General features: G+C 36.5%; 1 protein-coding gene and 1 long non-coding RNA gene across 2 annotated transcripts; one reads left to right on the top strand and one right to left on the bottom strand.

The window, feature by feature from the left end:
- Window positions 1-388: 388 nt before the first annotated feature.
- On the top strand, window positions 389-1,471 carry LOC145634769 (uncharacterized). The gene is made up of 3 exons (XR_014113543.1): window positions 389-562; window positions 775-851; window positions 1,035-1,471. It is a non-coding gene; the product is annotated as an uncharacterized LOC145634769 (long non-coding RNA).
- A 1,054-nt stretch (window positions 1,472-2,525) lies between these two features.
- On the bottom strand, window positions 2,526-3,848 carry LOC145636834 (uncharacterized). The gene is made up of 4 exons (XM_081688376.1): window positions 3,818-3,848; window positions 3,587-3,709; window positions 3,079-3,427; window positions 2,526-3,003 (listed from the first exon to the last, which is right to left on the bottom strand). The coding sequence occupies exons 1-4, from the start codon at window positions 3,846-3,848 to the stop codon at window positions 2,526-2,528; spliced, it is 981 nt and encodes a 326-aa protein (XP_081544502.1).
- Between the last annotated feature and the right edge of the window lie 14,783 nt (window positions 3,849-18,631).

The following is an 18,631-nucleotide window of genomic DNA, read 5'->3' as shown; positions in this document are numbered from 1 at the left end:
ATTTAAATCAATATTTCCTATTTAATTAAAAATTTGATCATTTGTTTATTAACTTGGTATTCTTTTATAGATGTCGTATAATTATTTATTTGATAAATTGATTTTAATACTTAAAAAGGTGGGTTGATAAAAACAAATGAAAAGAATACAAATTTAAGCCTAATTTGTCTATATTAATTAATTTGTTTGCATAGCAATAATGTAAACAAAATTACTAAAACAATCTTAGAGATTTCTTTTCTTTTTGTGTCGCTTTTCTCCATTTGTTTTAGTTGTATGAGTGCGAAATATTACTATAGTATGTAAAAGGCAAAGTGTAATAAGATATAACACACGCGTATTTAATTAGATTATTCTCTATTTATACCCCTTTTGTTGCATTATTTTTATTTATTATCACTTACCCGCCTCTCTCAGCCCTCTCATCATATCCATGTTCTCTTCCTTATTCTCTCCTACCATTTCCAATCGTTAATTAGAGAAAATAAAATGAGGTTATTTTGGTATGATGATTTCAAGCGTAAGTTCGCCTGTGCTATTATGAAATATGGTGATGAAAAAAGTAAGTTTACCGCCTACAACATTATTATTAGATGATTCTTATTATTATTTTTTTTTATCCTTGTTTATAAAAAGTTGATAATTATGCTAATTTTAATTTCATCCATGAAATTTGATATAGAAAAATATATATAATTTTATTAATTTTGAGATGTGTAGTTTGTGTGTGTGTTGATTATTAAAAATTCAATTGTGGATATGGTTGTATTTCAGGTGCTATCCCTGAACAAATTTGGCTTGAGATGCGAGCTGATGGAATTAGTCTGAAGCAAGTTAATAATCATTTGAAAGTACACTTTTTTTTAATCTCTCGTTTATTTTTTTCATATAGCTTGAGATCTATATCTTTTTTTATCTCTCTGTATTTTTTTTAGTAAAGGTTGATGTCATTTTCGTATTTTTTTTATTGATTAGCTTCTAATTGTATTTAATTAACAAGTTGTTTTCCTTGAATTTTCATTTACCAACAAAAGTATCGAAAAAAGCTACGTGCATTAAAGAATAAAGGTAATCATCACGACATCAAGCATTATTTATGCTATTATATATGTATTACTTCATCGTTTTCTCTATTTTTTAATTTTTTGAAACAACTCTATTTATTTTATTTATTGTGCTTAATTGTATGTTATTTTATTCGTCAATTTATAAGGCTCATACCAGAAGAGTATATGAACATACTATATATTTTAAATTCATCCTTGTTATTATAGTTGAATTATTAAATTCTTCAATTTTTCAAACATGCACACATAATTTCAATCACCCCCCCTAAAAAATTAATTTAAGAGAAATGATAAAGTTAGTGCAAGTAAAATCTTAAGTATTCAGTACATGTTTTCTCATTTGAATGAGGAAGCCGTCCATTTCCATACTCCATATTTATTTTTTTAAGAATTCGATATGGTACTTGTTATGTTTCCTTTTCTTTAATTTTAAATATCATTCTATGTTTTGTTATTATTTTTGTGCAAAAGTGATACATTTTTTTTCTGGAGAATTTTAATAGCTTAAGTAAATTTACAAATAAAACAAGTTCTTACAAAAGCAGACGAGTTCATTTATATATTTTAAGTTTAAATAAGTGAAATCAAATTAATAAAAAATCATCACTTCTAACAAAGTGTAACATTATTGTAGAGATCCCAAGAACTATTTCTATTGAAATAAAAGTGCTAGAAGAAGCCAATAAAAAGGAACATGTTTATTGGATATTCAAAGACCTTGCTGACGAAAGTTGCAACGCAAAGGCGAAGAAGAGGAAGAAAGGTGTTTTGGATTTAACTTTGAGGCTGAAATGTTGGCAGCACTTCTACTATATCACATTAAGAAGGGATTTTATCATTAGACCTCTCCCTTTGATAATATTCGCAACCGGATTATCATACCTGTCATGGACCTTGTGTTCATGAAACTAGCTTGCATGCTAGATAGCTGAGCATTATAGTTTTTATGTCTTTTATTTATATGTTTCATATCTATGTCGTTTCATTTTATGTAAACTTTCTATTATCCTTAGGATTATGCTTGTATTGGACTTATTAAGCTCGCCTAAGTTATCCATATATGATATGTGGTATTGTTATCTTTAAGTAGCACAAAATTTTGTTATTGTCAATTATTGTCATTAAAAATTATTGTTCTTTACTTGCATTGTCATTAATTATTGTACAATACTTGTATTGTATTATACTTGCTTACCTTTGATATGTTAAGTATTGTACTTAATTGTTTAGTTGTTGTTTAATTAATATAGTAGTGACTTAAAATTTTAAATATTGTCGTTTTTTAAAGTTTCACATAAACTTATTCAAGTATGATATAAAACACATGAAATTTATTATGGCTAATTACCTATAAAAAAAATTAATTTAAAGGCATGAAATGAGTAGTTAAATTTATTGTGCACATGTTGCAATCTATACAAATAAACTTTTTTTTTTTTGAGCAACGGAATGAGCATATTAATTCATTAGATCAAGATCCGCCAAAGTTTGAAAGCTTTGGGGGAAAAGAGAGGTACAAATACGAGCCGAATTAATATCCGTTTCCCATCGAGCAACTAAATGAGCAATGGTATTACCCGACCTTTTCACATGAATGCACTTAAAGCTATTAAAAGAATTACAAGTTCTGAAAACATCTTCAAAGAAAATAAAGATCGGAGCAGCTCCTTCCTGTTGTTGTCTGATCACACGCACCACATTAACAACATCACACTCATGCACCACATCCAAATACCCTAGACTTCTTGCCACGGTTAAACCAAATGAGGCAGCAGCAGCCTCTGCCATAGCAGGTTCCCAACAACAGCTTAGTCGTTTCACAGCAGTAGCAAGCAACCCCCCATTTCTGTCTCTTATCACATCACCCAATCCCACCCCAGCCTTACCAAATATAGCATCATCCACATTTACCTTGACAGCGTGCTCATCAGGGGGACTTCAACATGTACCAGAAGGGACAGCAGCACCAATAGAGGCCCTTCCACGCACTCTTGAGTTATACACCCCATACTCTTCACTGTAAGACACAAAACCCGTGGCTACCTTGACCCTATTAACAAAATCACCATCACCAAAAATCACCATGTTCCTGCAACGCCACGCTGCCCAAGAAAGAGAACAGAACACACGTAGCTGGGGCTTCTGAAGCTTACTCGCAACCCACACAAACAGCTCACGAAAAGAAGAAATCTGAGCAGCATTGAGAAAATCATTAAATTGACTATGCGCCCAAATAGGAAGACTATGTTTGCAATTGAATACGGAATGCAAGATAGTCTCCTCATTCGCACCACAAACCCCACACCTTTTTGAGTCCCTGATATGTCTATAGTGCAGCACCTCCATAACACCCAGTGAGCCTTTACACGCACGCCAAATAAAATGACTTAACTTGGGAGAACCCTCCAAACCCCATACAACCTTCCACAATTCATTCCCACTTGCGCCAAAAAACAATTCCCAAGTCCTCATGTGCCCAAGCCTTCCAAGCTAATAAGCCGAGCGAACTGAAAAAATACCATCAGAGGTCGGCCACCAGTATCTTCTATCACCAGTCCAGCTACTTGACAACGGTATGTTCAGAATAGCTTTGCAGTCCGCCTCATTGAAACCAGCTCTCACCTTTTCCCGATTCCCCATCCCTGCTCAAAATCAATCAAATCACATACTCGCAAATTAGCATTGCTGTCACTACTCGGAGTAGGAACCCGACAGTTCCCTTCCCCAGGCAGCCAAGCATCAGTCCAGACCTTTATCGATGTCCCATTCCCTACTCTCCATTTCATTCCATCGAGAAGGAGAGCCTTGGCCCCCCAAATACTTCTCCAACTATAGTTCGGGTTATGACCCCTAGCTGCCCCAATGAAGTAAAAAAATAACAAAAAAATGGTATGACGACAATACAGTACACTAGTTAAAAGCTTATGATTTAATTATTTAACCACATCAATTTTCATTAAGGGTGATTGTTCACATTTATAATATAAAACACACAAACACTTTGGTTTTGGTTAAATAAAATTAATTAGTCTATTTATCTTAAAATGTTAACATAAAACCTCTTATATTATTTCCTACTTTAGTATAAAATGAATATTGATTTCTTACCTTTTTTTTTTTTTTTTTGCAAATATTGATTTCTTACCTTTTTGCATATGTATTTTAGGAAATAAATCAATAAGGGTACAAAATCAAGTTAAAAAAGGTAAGAAATCATTTTTTCTTTGCATTGATTTCTTACCTTTTTGCACTTGATTCTGTACCTTTGTTGAATTATTTCCTAAAATACATATGCTGATGTGTACATCCAATCTTTATTTATTTTAGTAAACCTATTCTTTCCCCAAAGAATGACTCTTACTAGATAATGGGTATCTAAATCCTTAATAGGCCAGGGTGGCTTACATACTATACAAAACCCCAGCTATGGCTCTTACTTTATAATTAGAGAATTTTAACAATTTATGGGTCAGGTCACACACATGATGGATACCCCTATCACAACACATTGATCCTTTGGTATGCCACTTTATCTACAAGCAAATGTATCCTCTCCTTTATTACAATCAAATGAGAATATTCATTAGTTATTAATTAGTAATTAATTACATAGTAATAAATACCATTAATTGATTACTAATTAATAGGAAGTGATTAATAATAATTAATCATTATTTAACAATTATTAGTAATTAATAATCAATAATTAAACTTAATTAATTAATAATTAATAATGACGATAATAATAATAATAATAATAATAATAATAATAGTAATAATAATAATAATAATAATAATAATAACAATAATAATAATAATAATAACAACAACAACAACAATAATAATAATAATAGGGTTGGGTAGTTAGGCTTCCACATCATAATTCCAGCAGCATCTCCAGCGCAGGGTCACATCAAGCGAAGGCTCCGGCTGCCTCATCAAGTACCCGTTGTATTTTGGTCAAATTTTAGGCAGTTATAGTGTAATTCGGGGGCAATTTCTGGGCGTCATTCAGGCAATTTCGTGTTAATTTTCAGGCAGCTTCCACTTTTCTGCCATTTATTAAGGATTTTTGGTGTATTTTTGGTGCACTTTTGGGCGTAGTTTTGGTATGTTTGGGTCCTGTTTTCAAGGAGTGGTATGCATTTCGGGTGTGTTAGCCTTTGGGAAGTTTGTGGTTGTTGTGTCTTGGTTTTATAGGTATTTCATGCGGCTGGTTTCAGTTGTAGTTTTTGGCAATTGTGTGTAGCTATGTCAGCTGATATTATGAAGTTTCATTGTCCTTTTGTGGGTCTTAGTGGCTGTCAAGATGGAAGTGGTAATGTCCTTACTAGAAGTTCTCTTATTAAGCATCTTTGTGATCGTCATTTTTGTATTGGTGCGCGGAATATCACTCGACATTCTCTTACTTCTAATTTAGTTGTTTATACTGAAGCTGAAGTTACTTTTTCGAGTATGGGGATTTGGTTATGTGGAGTTTGTTACAAAACGCATACGCATCGTACTAAGTGTCATCATAGCGCGGATGATATAGTGTCACCCCCGGATGAAGGAGATGGTATTGTTCATTTTGTGCTTCATGGTTTCTCTAAGCCGCAAGCTCTCTCTCATACAGCTCAGCTGGGAAACATGGGTGGATTGGTGCAAAATCCACAGTGTGGTATTTGTTGCTAGAGTGCACCAGGTGGTAATTTGCATTTTATGAGGGATACTTTGGAAGGGGATTCTTCTACTTTCTCATTAGTTGATGATGAGGACCTTAATTTGGAGGAGCGTAATATCAAGCAATGTCGTAGGAAGATTTGTGATGGCCATTACACTGATGTACTCTGGATACTTTCTTCTTCAGGCATTGCTCCTTATAATGTCGCCACTCTTGCAGATTGTCTAAAACCCTACTTCTCCAACACCATCCTTGCCTGATATACCTGTTAACCACCTTCATCTCGTTACTACTTCTGCTGTTATTTTAGATCATATTAACAGTTTTCCACATGGCACATCAAGTGGTAGATAGGGATGGTTTACGTGCTTAGAACCTTATAGATTGCTTGAGTGGTGCTGCTGTGGCTATCTCGGATGAGTTAGTTGACTCTATTTCTGGGGTGGTTAATCTCTTACTAGCTGGAAGATGTCCTATTGTAGACACCCATTTGTGCCTCCCCAAAACCAAACCCGGTGATGAGTACCTTTCACGTCGAATCATAATCGAATGAAACGAAAGTGTGGAAAGGTCTAGTGTTGTGGAAAGTTTTTTATCTTCTTTTCTTTTCTTTCTGTTTTTGAAAACTTTATTTTAAGAAAACAGTCAATCCAGTTTGGTTGGTCCATGATATGGGTCCAATAGTAGTGTAATTGGATGGGGCTTGCAAAGACCTTTCCAACGATATATTATAAGCCCAATTCCGATGAATATTGAGGAAGTTATGGCCAATTTACCAAACTGGGCTCGGTTTGAGCTTTATATGCGGCCCAATGATCTAGGGGAGGGCCTAATATGATTTATCATTCCTAATGCAATTAGGAATGGTTTTAGTCTTCTAGATTCTTCTAGAAGGTTCTTTTCATTCCTAATTCAATTAGCATTGATAAGTTGACTTTGTTGACTTTTCAGAGTTTTAATCAAAATCAAATAATATTTTTCGAAGAAATTATATTATTTTATCCTCCAGTACGGTAAATTTATCAGATTTTCGAAAACGCGTTGAAATCAAGCTTGGCGTCCAACCCCAGGCCTTGGCGCCTGGCGCTAGCCATTAGCGCCTGGCGCTAGTGCTGGTGCCTGGCGCCAGCTAGCTATGGTTGGCGCCAGCTCTGTTTCCTGAGCGTCAGACTCTGTTTTGTTATTTTATCTTTTTTGGCTGATTTTCTCTATAAATATCGTATTTAAAAACTCCGTTTTCATTCATCATCTACATCTTTCATTCACCAATTCTCCTCATTCGCAAGTTCAATCATTCATTCATTAGCATTCTTTAAATCTCTTAATCATTCATCTCTTTCATTCATCTTTCTTCAAAACTTCGTGTTCTCATACAAAATTCCGCATTCACAAGACTTAGAAACACCTAGCCATATTCGAAGTTGCTTTCGCCCTAGACGTGAAAGGTTTAATTTCTGAGGGTTTGGTCCCAAATCTCCCATGTCTAGGGTATTTTTAATATTAAATATGATTGTTACGATGCTTCCTATGTCTTTCCTAATATTTATGATTGTTAGTATCATGTTAGGGTTAAAGATTTGATTTTCATTGCTTAGTGACATGCTAGGTTTTGTTATTAATCTCGTTAGTATCATGTCTAGGATCTTGCTATTATTATTATGCTTTAACATGATCTATGATTATATTTATAATTGTTTTGATTATGATTATAATTGTTATAATTTATGATTATTTTTAATTATGATTTATGATTATTTTATGATGATTATTATTATTATCATGATTATTTATTATGTTGCTTGATACATATTTATTCTTTGTTGCTTGATCACCTTTATTGCATGTTTGAAGGGAATTTGTACTTGTAATCATGCTTAATAAGATATTTAATAATCTTGTTTAGGGTTAATGTGATTATAATTCAAGTGATCGCCAATAATAGTTTATTTGTGCATTAAATTCAACCAACATAGATTAAACAGGTTTAGGGTTAATCCTATTGATTGCATGTTAATTAGAAAGCGCACATGAATACGAGCAGAATAAAGTAGAGGCCTATTATTAGGGCAGGTTCAATTTCTTTTTTAGGTTGGATTTGTACCATCATCCCCGAACCCTTATTTGGTTCTAGACCTTATGGAGTTGACGATCTCTTGGATCGTTAAGGGGTGTAACCTTCACCTCGTGAACGGTTTACAAGTTCCTTAAAAACTTGTTGGCGACTCTTTTGCTCTATCTTCTTCCCTTTTGGACGCCACCGTACTTTAGTGTATGATCACAGTGGGGTTCGAGCTAGTGGGATTAAAGCTTGAAATTATTCCCTACAGTTTTTTGGCGACTCCACTGGGGAGGATTTCTATTTTAATTCCTGAATTTGTTTCGGCAATGATTTAGAATGAGTGGATGAGACTCGAAACGTTCTAAGTATTTCATGTGCGTAATTTTGATTAACATTATTGTCATATGCATAAAAAAGATCTCATTGGAAAGACCATCCGTAATGAGTAAAAAACATAAGATTTTACACGTAGGAAATTTGAGGAATGTCTTTCACAACTAGGACTGAAATAACACCACGCGAAACTGGAAGATTTTATCGAGCAAAGAAAGCTTTTGAGGCATGTGGGAAGTAGCGTCAGGGGCCAGAGCTTGGCGCCAGACTTTTAGCCGTAGCGCCATACGCCAGCATTGGCGCCAGGCGCTACAGTTAAAATCTGGCGCCAGTCTCTGTTTGCTGGCGCCAATTTCCCCCAATACCGAGCCAGAAATATGCGTTCTAATTTCGACTGGTTTTTCGTATTGTTTGCTCGATCCTACTTCCTGATTGAATTTTTTCTCACTTTTCTAAAACCCATATGTGTTCTACATATGGACATAACCCTCTGGGAATTCATGCTCCATCTACCCGATTGAACGCTCCGTGCAACAAAGGGTACATCCGAGATGTTGAATTCACCAAACCATGGAAGCAAGTTTTTTCTAAAGCTTGCGGTGTCCCATCCACTCGCGCCAACCCTTCACGGTTAGGCTTCCGCGCGGTGCATCCGGACAATTAACCATGGACCCTCTTTGACTAAACCATATCCCGAACTTTAGAGAACTAGAGCCATGGTTAGGTTGCGAACGCATTGCATCATATTGTGCCTACTTGACTAATTGTGCATTATTTGTTGTGCATATATATTCCATGTTTCTCTTAACCGTTTGTTGACTTGTATTGAGATTAAATAAATTAATGACTTAAAGAACTTTTCCTAATTAATTAATTAATTAATTATTTAATTTGAGTCAATAAAGTCCAATTTTTCAATCGGAATTGACCTAGTACGACTTTAGGCATGCCCCAGCTGACTAATAACACCGAAAACAGTCCCAGACCGAAGCTCCAATATTGGTGCCAAGGTCTGAGCTGTAGCGCCACACTATGAAGCGTAGTGCCTGACGACATCCCTGTTGTCTGGCGCTAAGCTCCATGGTGTGACGCCAGTCCTGTCGCTTCATTTCGGTTAATTTTCGCTATCAATAACACCTTGTCAAGTCATTAATCGAGTCTCAGTCACATAGTCTAGCCACATGGTCATGACACGAGTATTAACTTGTTACCTACACTCACTAGTCTTAGCACACACTTTGAGTATACATCACCATGACCATGTCTTAGGTTCATGCATGAGTCGGTCTTTTCCGTCATTTGAGTTGGGGTACATTCTACTCCTAATCCTTCATATCCCTCCATCTACATCAATCTTCTTCACATTCTTCCATCTTTCTTCACCTCCTCCATCCATTGCATGTTGAATAAAGTTTGAGTCAAATAATTAACAATGAATATCCCCAAATTCCTTTTCCACAATACTTGGTTGAGGAGAGAAGGGCGATTAATCAAGGACAACCTCTTTATTCAAGTCCCACTTTTTGATAAACCGATTCGACAAAAGAGGAAGGCTAAGAAGATAATGGAAACTCAAGAGGAAGTCAATGAGCTTAGGAACCAAGTGGTTACCGTGACTGAGACACTGAAGCTACTCACACTCAAGATCGATGATCCCGTGAAGCAACAACAAATGAACCTCATGCAAGAAAGTTTGAGGAAGCTATCTAGTGACTATAAATTTCAGGGCATGAGTTCACAAGGGGTCTCGCTGGACAAGGAACTTCTTCCGCATAAGTTCAACGCCACTGACATCCCTAAATTCAAGGCAACAGATAACCCTTACTTCCATCTAAGAGCTTTTGAAACTATAATGAGCATTAAGGGTATCGATAAGAAGGTTTTCCCCTCTCTGTTCCCACTATTTCTTGAAAATGTTTGCCAACAATGGTTCTTCTCCCTTAACAAGGAGAAAACCTCTACCTGGGAATCGATAGTAAACGCTTTTGTTGATAGGTACAAGTGCAATATCCAAGTTGAAACCGACCATAGACAACTTGAGATGCTAAGACAAAAAGAGAATGAAGGCTTTACTTCTTTCTTTAATAAGTGGAGGGAAACTTCCGCTAAGATGATTGAGGTCCCCACCGAAAAGGAGTCTGTCTGGATGTTTATCAAGAATCTCCAAGAAAAGTATTCAAAGCACTTAAAATATCAACACAACTTGAATACTTTCAAGGCCGTTTATGACATTGGAATTGAAATCGAAGACGACCTCGCAAAGCAAAAAGCTACTAACAATAGTAACCATGGTGGCTGGAAAGGAAAGAAGAACGACAATCCTTCTTCTTCCGAAAACGCCCACTCTAGTAATAATGTTAGTACCTTTGATCTCAGTGAAGTTTTAGCTATAGATAACCAAGGATCTAAGAAGCAACTAAGGAAAGACTTCACCCCAATTGGGATGAGCTACGATACTGCCTTCGATCGACTCCATGCCAAAGGACTCATTACTCCCATTGGACCTATTCAAGATCCCGCACCTGAAAAGAGATTGCCTAGTTGGAATCCAGACGAACATTGAAAGTACCATCGAGGGCGCGGTCATACTACTGATGAATGCTACAGGTTTCAAAACCTCATTCAAGATCTCATAGAGGCAAATAAGATCCCATTGCCTCTAGCTAGCGAGAAGGCTGGATGATGTCGGAGCAAACAACACAAGACAGAGGCAAGCTTCAACGACAGGATTTCATGACCTCCTTTTATATTTCTTTTTCATTTTTTCCTTTCCCAATAAGTCTAGCATAGGCACCTTTTCTTTTCCTTTAGATTAATTTTGTTAGTTTTTTTTTTCTTTTTTTTTTTTTCCCCTTTTTCCCTTTTTAATAAAATGAGCATTTACTTCCTTATATATGATCATTTCATTATATTGCATCAAAAATATATATAAAAAAAATAAAATAAAAAAAATAATAAAAAAAAATATAATAAAAAAAAATATAAAAAAAAAATCCATGTCGAGCTAAGAACAAGGTATACCAATGATTTGAGGCACCCCTTGTAGCCACATCATATCTCCTTTCGCCTTTCTAATTTACAAATCCTTTCTTCATAAACCACTTTGAGCCTCGTCTAACGATAGACCTTTCTTTTTTTCAACCTACATTTACCTAACCCTGGGATGGGATGGTGTGTAACTTATGCAATTCTAAGCTTGAGTGAATTCAAAAAAATTAAAAATAAGCAAAAGCAAAAAAATAAAAAAAGTGTACAAAAGGGCAAGTGTTCCAATGTCTTTGATATGAAAATATCTTCGATAAGAACACGTCTCAGATTGCGTCTCTTATCGAGTGCTCGGTACCGTGCCTGAGAAACATGAATGTCAAGTGAGTGATAGACCACATGATCGGGATTGCCCACACTTATAAAAATAAAATAGATGCAAAAGCAAAAAAAGAGCTAAAAAAGAGTTAAAATCCTCAAGCATAAAAATATAAATATTTCAAAAGCGAGGTTGCACGCCTTGGGGGCTTATCTAGGGTCTTGAGCCTTTGTCCCCTTCTTCTTTAAACCTTTAGCCTAACCACGTTACAACCCTTAAAAAGACCTTTTTTGAGGTATGCACACTTGTGCGAGGTTCGGCTAGAGCTGCGTTCGGCCTGATTCCTAACGGATACGTAGGCAACCTCACATCGAGGTGCGGCCGTAATAAACATGCATTCATATTCACATTCACACACTTACACCATGGTCATATCAAGGGATTTCCTATGCTCATACCTATTCATTTAGAGCTAGACTTGGGGGCTTGATCCCTACATCATTAGCTTACCTAGCCTAAGAGTCACCACCATTTGACTCTTTTAACAAATAACATCTTCCCACACACTTAGCTCTTGTGGCCTAACTTTAGTGTCACTATCACACACATCACAGATACATGACCAAATATACCTTCCCCTAGGAACCCTTTGTCATGGAATCTTAACACAACGTTGAAGCATGCCTTGTCATATCAACATCACTCATCACTCACAATTGTCATTACATAGAAGTATGAAGTGCTTAGCCTCCGTGCCTAAGTTACCCAAATACTTTCATCATTGAGTCTATTATTGAGATAGCCTAGGATTGATTAATCCTTGCACCTTGAGAGATAGTATCAAACAACATTTGACTAAGCTCATTCAACATGCATCTTCAAACTTTTGATTTTCTTTTTCACGTCTTTCTTTTTCGGAAGAAAGTCGGTACCCTCCACAAAATTGACGGAAAATTTTTGCTTTTCTGCATTTTCGAGTCGCACGATCACATTACAATGCACACACATGTCATGTACACATTGAGTCATATCGTGTCATATCACTTTGATTTGAGTCTAATACATGTGTCAAACACTTTGAGTCGAGTCAACCTCGAGTCAATCACAACGAGTAAAGTTTATACCTTGAGTCGTGTCAAGTCGATGAGTCAAGCAATGCTAAACCTTAGGTCAACCCTAAGATGATTAAAAAGAAATTGGCAAAGTTCTATAGTCAAAATTAAATACAGGTGCAGCAGAACAGGGAAGACCCTACTCCAGTGCCTGGCACCAGAGATATCTCAGCAGCAATAGAGCTCGATGCCTCCCAGAAAGGTGATTTCGACCTCATGCAGCAATTTCGGGTTCCTTGGTACGCCAGTTAGCCCCTATAAGCAATTTGACATGATTAGTTGTCGGCTCGATTACAATCGTAGTAAGTGATTGACCTGACAAAAGATCGTCTCACTTAGCTTAAGCGCCTAAAACACTGGCTCATTACAATCGGTTTAAAAGCAAGCACTTAAACGACAATATTTTCAAATATGGATTGTCGCGCATTCTTCTTAAAAGACAAAGTTTTCCAAAAATTGGATTGTCATCCCCAACTGACAATATTTCCAAAAATGGATTGTCGTGCATCTTCTTCAACGACAATTGTTCCAAGATTGGATTGTCATCTCTGGCAAAGTTTCCAAGCGTGGATTGTCGTACTCCTTCTCTGTTTGGCAAGTTTTTCCAAGTTCGGATTGTCATACATTCATAGATCGCTGGCAAGTTTTCCGAGATTGGATTGTCATACACCCAGTTCCCTATGGCAAAATTTCCCAAAGGATTTTCGTAAGTCTCTATTCATCATAAATTTCGGCAAAGGTTCCTCAACGTGGATTGTCATTCATTTCAGTAAGTGGCAAATTTTCCCGAAGTGGATTGTCGGTCGACTCTTTTTTGCAAATGTTCCAAGACGCGGATTGTCAATTGTGGCAATATTTTCCTAAAATGATTGTCGCATAAGCGTTGGCAAATTTCCAAGTGGATTGCTTTCAAGAGTTATATTCCAAGATCTGGATTGTTGATCGTAGCAAAGTTCTTATGAAAGATTGTTACGAAGCATTGGAAACTTTTCCAAAAATTGGATTTTGGCGAATTTTCCGAGATACGGATTGTCGCTTCATCGTAGTAACATTTCCAAGGATGGATTGTTACGAAGCATTTACAACTTTCCCTAAATCGAATTGTCATACATCATACAAGAGTTGTGTTGGCAACTATTCCCAAAGAAAAGAGGATTGTCATCACAGCAAAAGCACCGACATACAGGTTCAAAGCAACGGAAGTGCCGACGTTCAGGCATAGAGGAAGCAAAGTTCAGGCGAACTTTTAAAGATCGACAGGCGTGGGTCTTCGGTAATTTCCTTTGGAAAATTATCGCATCAAATGAGGATGACTTCAAGAGAAGATATCTTCGACAGCGTTCCCTAACTTGTGGAGAGTTGTCACGAACAACATGAGGATTATTTCAAGCGAAATAATCTTCGATAGTATTCCCTAGGATGTGGAATATTATCTATGCGGATGAGGATTGTTTCAAGAGAAATAATCTTCGATAATGTTCCCTAGGATGTGGAATATTATCATTGCAGAGAGGATAGTTTCAGGCGAAGCAATCTTCTAATTTGGAAGCAGTTGCAGGCGTAGCGGTTTTCAAGCGGGATGGCATTCTCTAGCTTGTAGAAGGTCATCAAAAAATTCGGTTACTTTCAGAGACGTGTGCTCGACGGTGCAAGATACGCGTTTGTTAACTCTTTTATCTGTTTAACTAACGCTAGTTTTGCAGGTATCGGCGTTACAAGAGTGATTTAGGATCGCAGAACATTCTGAATCATTCTCCGTCCCTATCGCTACTTTGACTTTTGTTTTCAAAACTTGCGTTTCTCCAAACTCAGTCAAAGTGGAGGCTTCTGTAGACACCCATTTGTGTCTCCCCAAAACCAAACCCGGTGATGAGTACCTTTCACGTCGAATAATAATCGAATGAAACGAAAGTGTGGAAAGGTCTAGTGTTGTGGAAAGTTTTTTATCTTTTTTTCTCTTCTTTCTGTTTTTGAAAACTTTATTTTAAGAAAACAGTCAATCCAGTTTGGTTGGTCCATGATATGGGTCCAATAGTAGTGTAATTGGATGGGGCTTGCAAAGACCTTTCGAACGATATATTATAAGCCCAATTCCGATGAATATTGAGGAAGTTATGGCCAATTTACCAAACTGGGCCCGGTTTGAGCTTTATATGCGGCCCAATGATCTAGGGGAGGGCATAATATGATTTATCATTCCTAATGCAATTAGGAATGGTTTTAGTCTTCTAGATTATTCTAGAAGGTTCTTTTCATTCCTAATTCAATTAGCATTGATAAGTTGACTTTGTTGACTTTTCAGAGTTTTAATCAAAATCAAACAGCATTTTTTGAAGAAATTATATTATTTTATCCTCCAGTACGGTAAATTTATCAGATTTTCGAAAACGCGTCGAAATCAAGCTTGGCGTCCAACCCCAGGCCTTGGCACCTGGCGCTAGCCATTGGCGCCTGGCGCTAGTGCTGGTGCTTGGCGCCAGCTAGCCAGGGTTGGCGCCAGCTCTGTTTCCTGAGCGTCAGACTCTGTTTTGTTATTTTATCTTTTTTGGCTGATTTTCTCTATGAATATCGTATTTAAAAACTCCGTTGTCATTCATCATCTACATCTTTCATTCACCAATTCTCCTCATTCGCAAGTTAAATCATTCATTCATTAGCATTCTTTAAATCTCTTAATCATTCATCTCTTTCATTCATCTTTCTTCAAAACTTTGTGTTCTCATACAAAATTCCGCATTAACAAGACTTAGAAACACCTAACAATATTCGAAGTTGCCTTCGCCCTAGACGTGAAAGGTTTAATTTCTGAGGGTTTGGTCCCAAATCTCTCTATCAATTATTTAATTTAATTGTTTTGTTTATTATTTTCCTTGAAGTTACTAACGTGTGTATTTTGTTATTAGAAAGAGATACGAAGCATCAAAGTAAGTACTTTAATTGATTTATTGATTTATAATGTAGAAATCATGTTAATATTGTTATTATGATATTCTTAGTATCATGTCTTGGGTATTTTTAATATTAAATATGATTGTTACGATGCTTCCTATGTTCTTCCTAATATTTATGATTGTTAGTATCATGTTAGGGTTAAAGATTTGATTTTCATTGCTTAGTGACATGCTAGGGTTTGTTATTAATCTCGTTAGTATCATGCCTAGGATCTTGCTATTATTATTATGCTTTAACATGATCTATGATTATATTTATAATTGTTTTGATTATGATTATAATTGTTATAATTTATGATTATTTTTAATTATGATTTATGATTATTTTAGGATGATTATTATTATTATCATGATTATTTATTATGTTGCTTGATACATATTTATTCTTTGTTGTTTGATCACCTTTATTGCATGTTTAAAGGGAATTTGTACTTGTAATCATGCTTAATAAGATATTTAATAATCTTGTTTAGGGTTAATGTGATTATAATTCAAGTGATCGCCAATAATAGTTTATTTGTGCATTAAATTCAACCAATATTGATTAAACAGGTTTAGGGTTAATCCTATTGATTGCATGTTAATTAGAAAGCGCACATGAATACGAGCAGAATAAAGTAGAGGCCTATTATTAGGGCAGGTTCAATCTCTTTTAGGTTGGATTTGTACCATCATCCCCGAACCCTTATTTGGTTCCAGACCTTATGGAGTTGACGATCTCTTGGATCGTTAAGTGGTGTAACCTTCACCTCGTGAACGGTTTACAAGTTCCTTAAAAACTTGTTGGCGACTCTTTTGCTCTATCTTCTTCCCTTTTGGACGCCACCGTACTTTATTATATGATCACAGTGGGGTTCGAGCTAGTGGGATTAAAGCTTGAAATTATTCCCTACACCTATGCAACTGGGATAATATATTGCTAGTGCTCCTCTTACACCCCTTGTCAGGCCTAGTGGTGGTATTCGTTCTATTGATGTGGATACTATTTGGCGGCGTCTGGTTTCAAAGGTGGGTGCTGTTATGGTTGGCTAGTCTTTAGGAAGTTTCTTTCATGGTCTTCAATTTGGTGTTGGGGTTTCTTCAGGTGGTGAGTAATTCTGTTATGGTCTTTCTATGTAGTTGGTGGATTTTCAAAATCCCTTTAATATTGTTGATTGTTCGGTTATGTTATGTGAAGTTTGTCGTCGTTGTTTAGCCATTTCGCGATGGGTGGAATTCTGCTATTCTAATCCAGCGAGATTTTATTATGGGGACCAAACCTTATGATCGTCTTTGGGGGTGCAACAGGGTTATCCCCTTGAATTGGTCCTCTACTTTTTGTTTTGGTTTTACAACCCATGGTGTGTAAAATTAGAGACACTTTTGATGTATGTCTTCAGGCTTGGTATTTGGATGATGGTAATTTTATTGGTGTCACGTTGGTGGCAGGGAAGGTCTTGCAAATGATTATGAAGGAAGGGCCTCATTTTGGGTTACATCTTAACGTGGAAAAAACTGAAGTTTTCGGGCCTACAAAAGACCCTCGGAGAAGGTTTATGGGTGTCTTTCCACCTAATATTGCTAGACCATTGTGTGGTGTTAAGTTGGTTGGTGGTCTCTCCAATTTCGATTCATATTTTAGTGGTGAGCTTGTGATGCAGTGGGTAACCAAGACCATTGCGCTTATGGATAAGGTTGCTAAGCTCAATGATCCCTAGTGCGAGCTGTTGTTGCTTAGGGCATGTATCGAAGTTTCTAAACTCTACTTTGCTTTGCGTACTTGTCCTCCTAGTACTTTTGAGGTGGCTCAACGCACTTTTGACGAGGCTCTTTGATCTTCCATGGAGCGTATCGTTACTGCTTCGGGGCCTGGGTTTGGCGATATGGGCAGTGACAGCTTGCCACCTTACCATTTGCGTTTGGCCGACTTGGTGTTTATTCCGCAGGTGATGTTTATCATTATGCTTTTCTTGCCTCTTGGTTACAGTATGCTGGGCTGCAGACAAAGCTTCTACGGCATGCTGGCGTTGTTGGCCTTAGTCGAGCCTTTGCGGATGCGTTGAGTCTGTTTCATGGAACAGTTAAGTCTGACATTTTGAGTAATCCTAGTGAGGTCGCTGCCCCAAACTTAAGAAGAAATTGGCAGATATATACATCACAAAGGTTACCGCTTCTGCAAAATCCTGAAGGATTTATGTCTTCGTCATGTGCAATTACTAGATATATAAATAAAGCTTGGGGATCGGAGAATCAAACCTTAAAAAAAATTAACCAACTTCATGATAAGAATAAAAATTTAGGTCCTTTTTCTATATTTTCTTTCTTTTTTTTCCTATAATTTTCTCAGTTTTCTTTGATTTTCCATTTTCATAGCTCATTTTGTTTTTCAATTAGTTTTTATGAGTTTTTCATATTTTTAATTCGTAATTTGTAGTTTTAGTTTAGTTTTATTTCATTTTCTCCCTAGTTTTTTTTTGTGTTTTGTAGGTGGATATTTGCAAGTTCAAGTTGTCACGCTCTCGTGATTGTGCTCTCATTGATTTTGGTGATGAACACGCAAATTTTGTGAAACTGGGCTGCCTTGCTCTTGAGCATCACACGAGCTTGATGCTCGAGAGCGCAAACGGGCCGCACCGCAACAACCTTTAACTCTCACTCACGCAACTCCCTTGCTTTCCCAATTCACAAACATGAGGAAGTATTTTTTTCCAGGATTGTGAGCCGTTTGGGAACTGTCTCTCAATGGCAATTTCGCAATTAAGTGAAATAAAAAGTAAAACTGGGTGGTTTTTGGAGGGAAAAGAAAACAGTAAGGATAAAAAATAAAGCGGAGTGGTCCCAATAGAAGGAAATTGACATCTGAATACAATACTTCTTTAAGAATTTTCAGAAAAGGAGAAGGCGACATCTGATTAAAATACTTCTTGAAGTATTTCTGGAAAAGCCAAAAACTCAGCCTTCTTCTCCCTTATTTACTAAAATCCAGAAATTTGATAAACCATGGGAGAGGTTGGGAATAACTCGTTAGCTAAAAAAAAAAAAGCATCTTTTAATTCTGTCGAATTAGGCGAATACAATAGATGGTGTTACTAACGACGAAGCTGTCGTTAGTAACACCGGGGATGATGATGTTCTGGTGCTGGATCTGGTGAAGGATGGAGGA

This window comes from Chenopodium album, chromosome 6, assembly GCF_948465745.1.
Source record: "Chenopodium album chromosome 6, dcCheAlbu1.1, whole genome shotgun sequence".
NCBI classification, from domain to species: Eukaryota; Viridiplantae; Streptophyta; class Magnoliopsida; order Caryophyllales; family Amaranthaceae; genus Chenopodium; species Chenopodium album.
The sequence above is the reverse complement of the archived record's forward strand: the minus strand, read 5'-3'. Positions and strand labels throughout refer to the sequence as shown.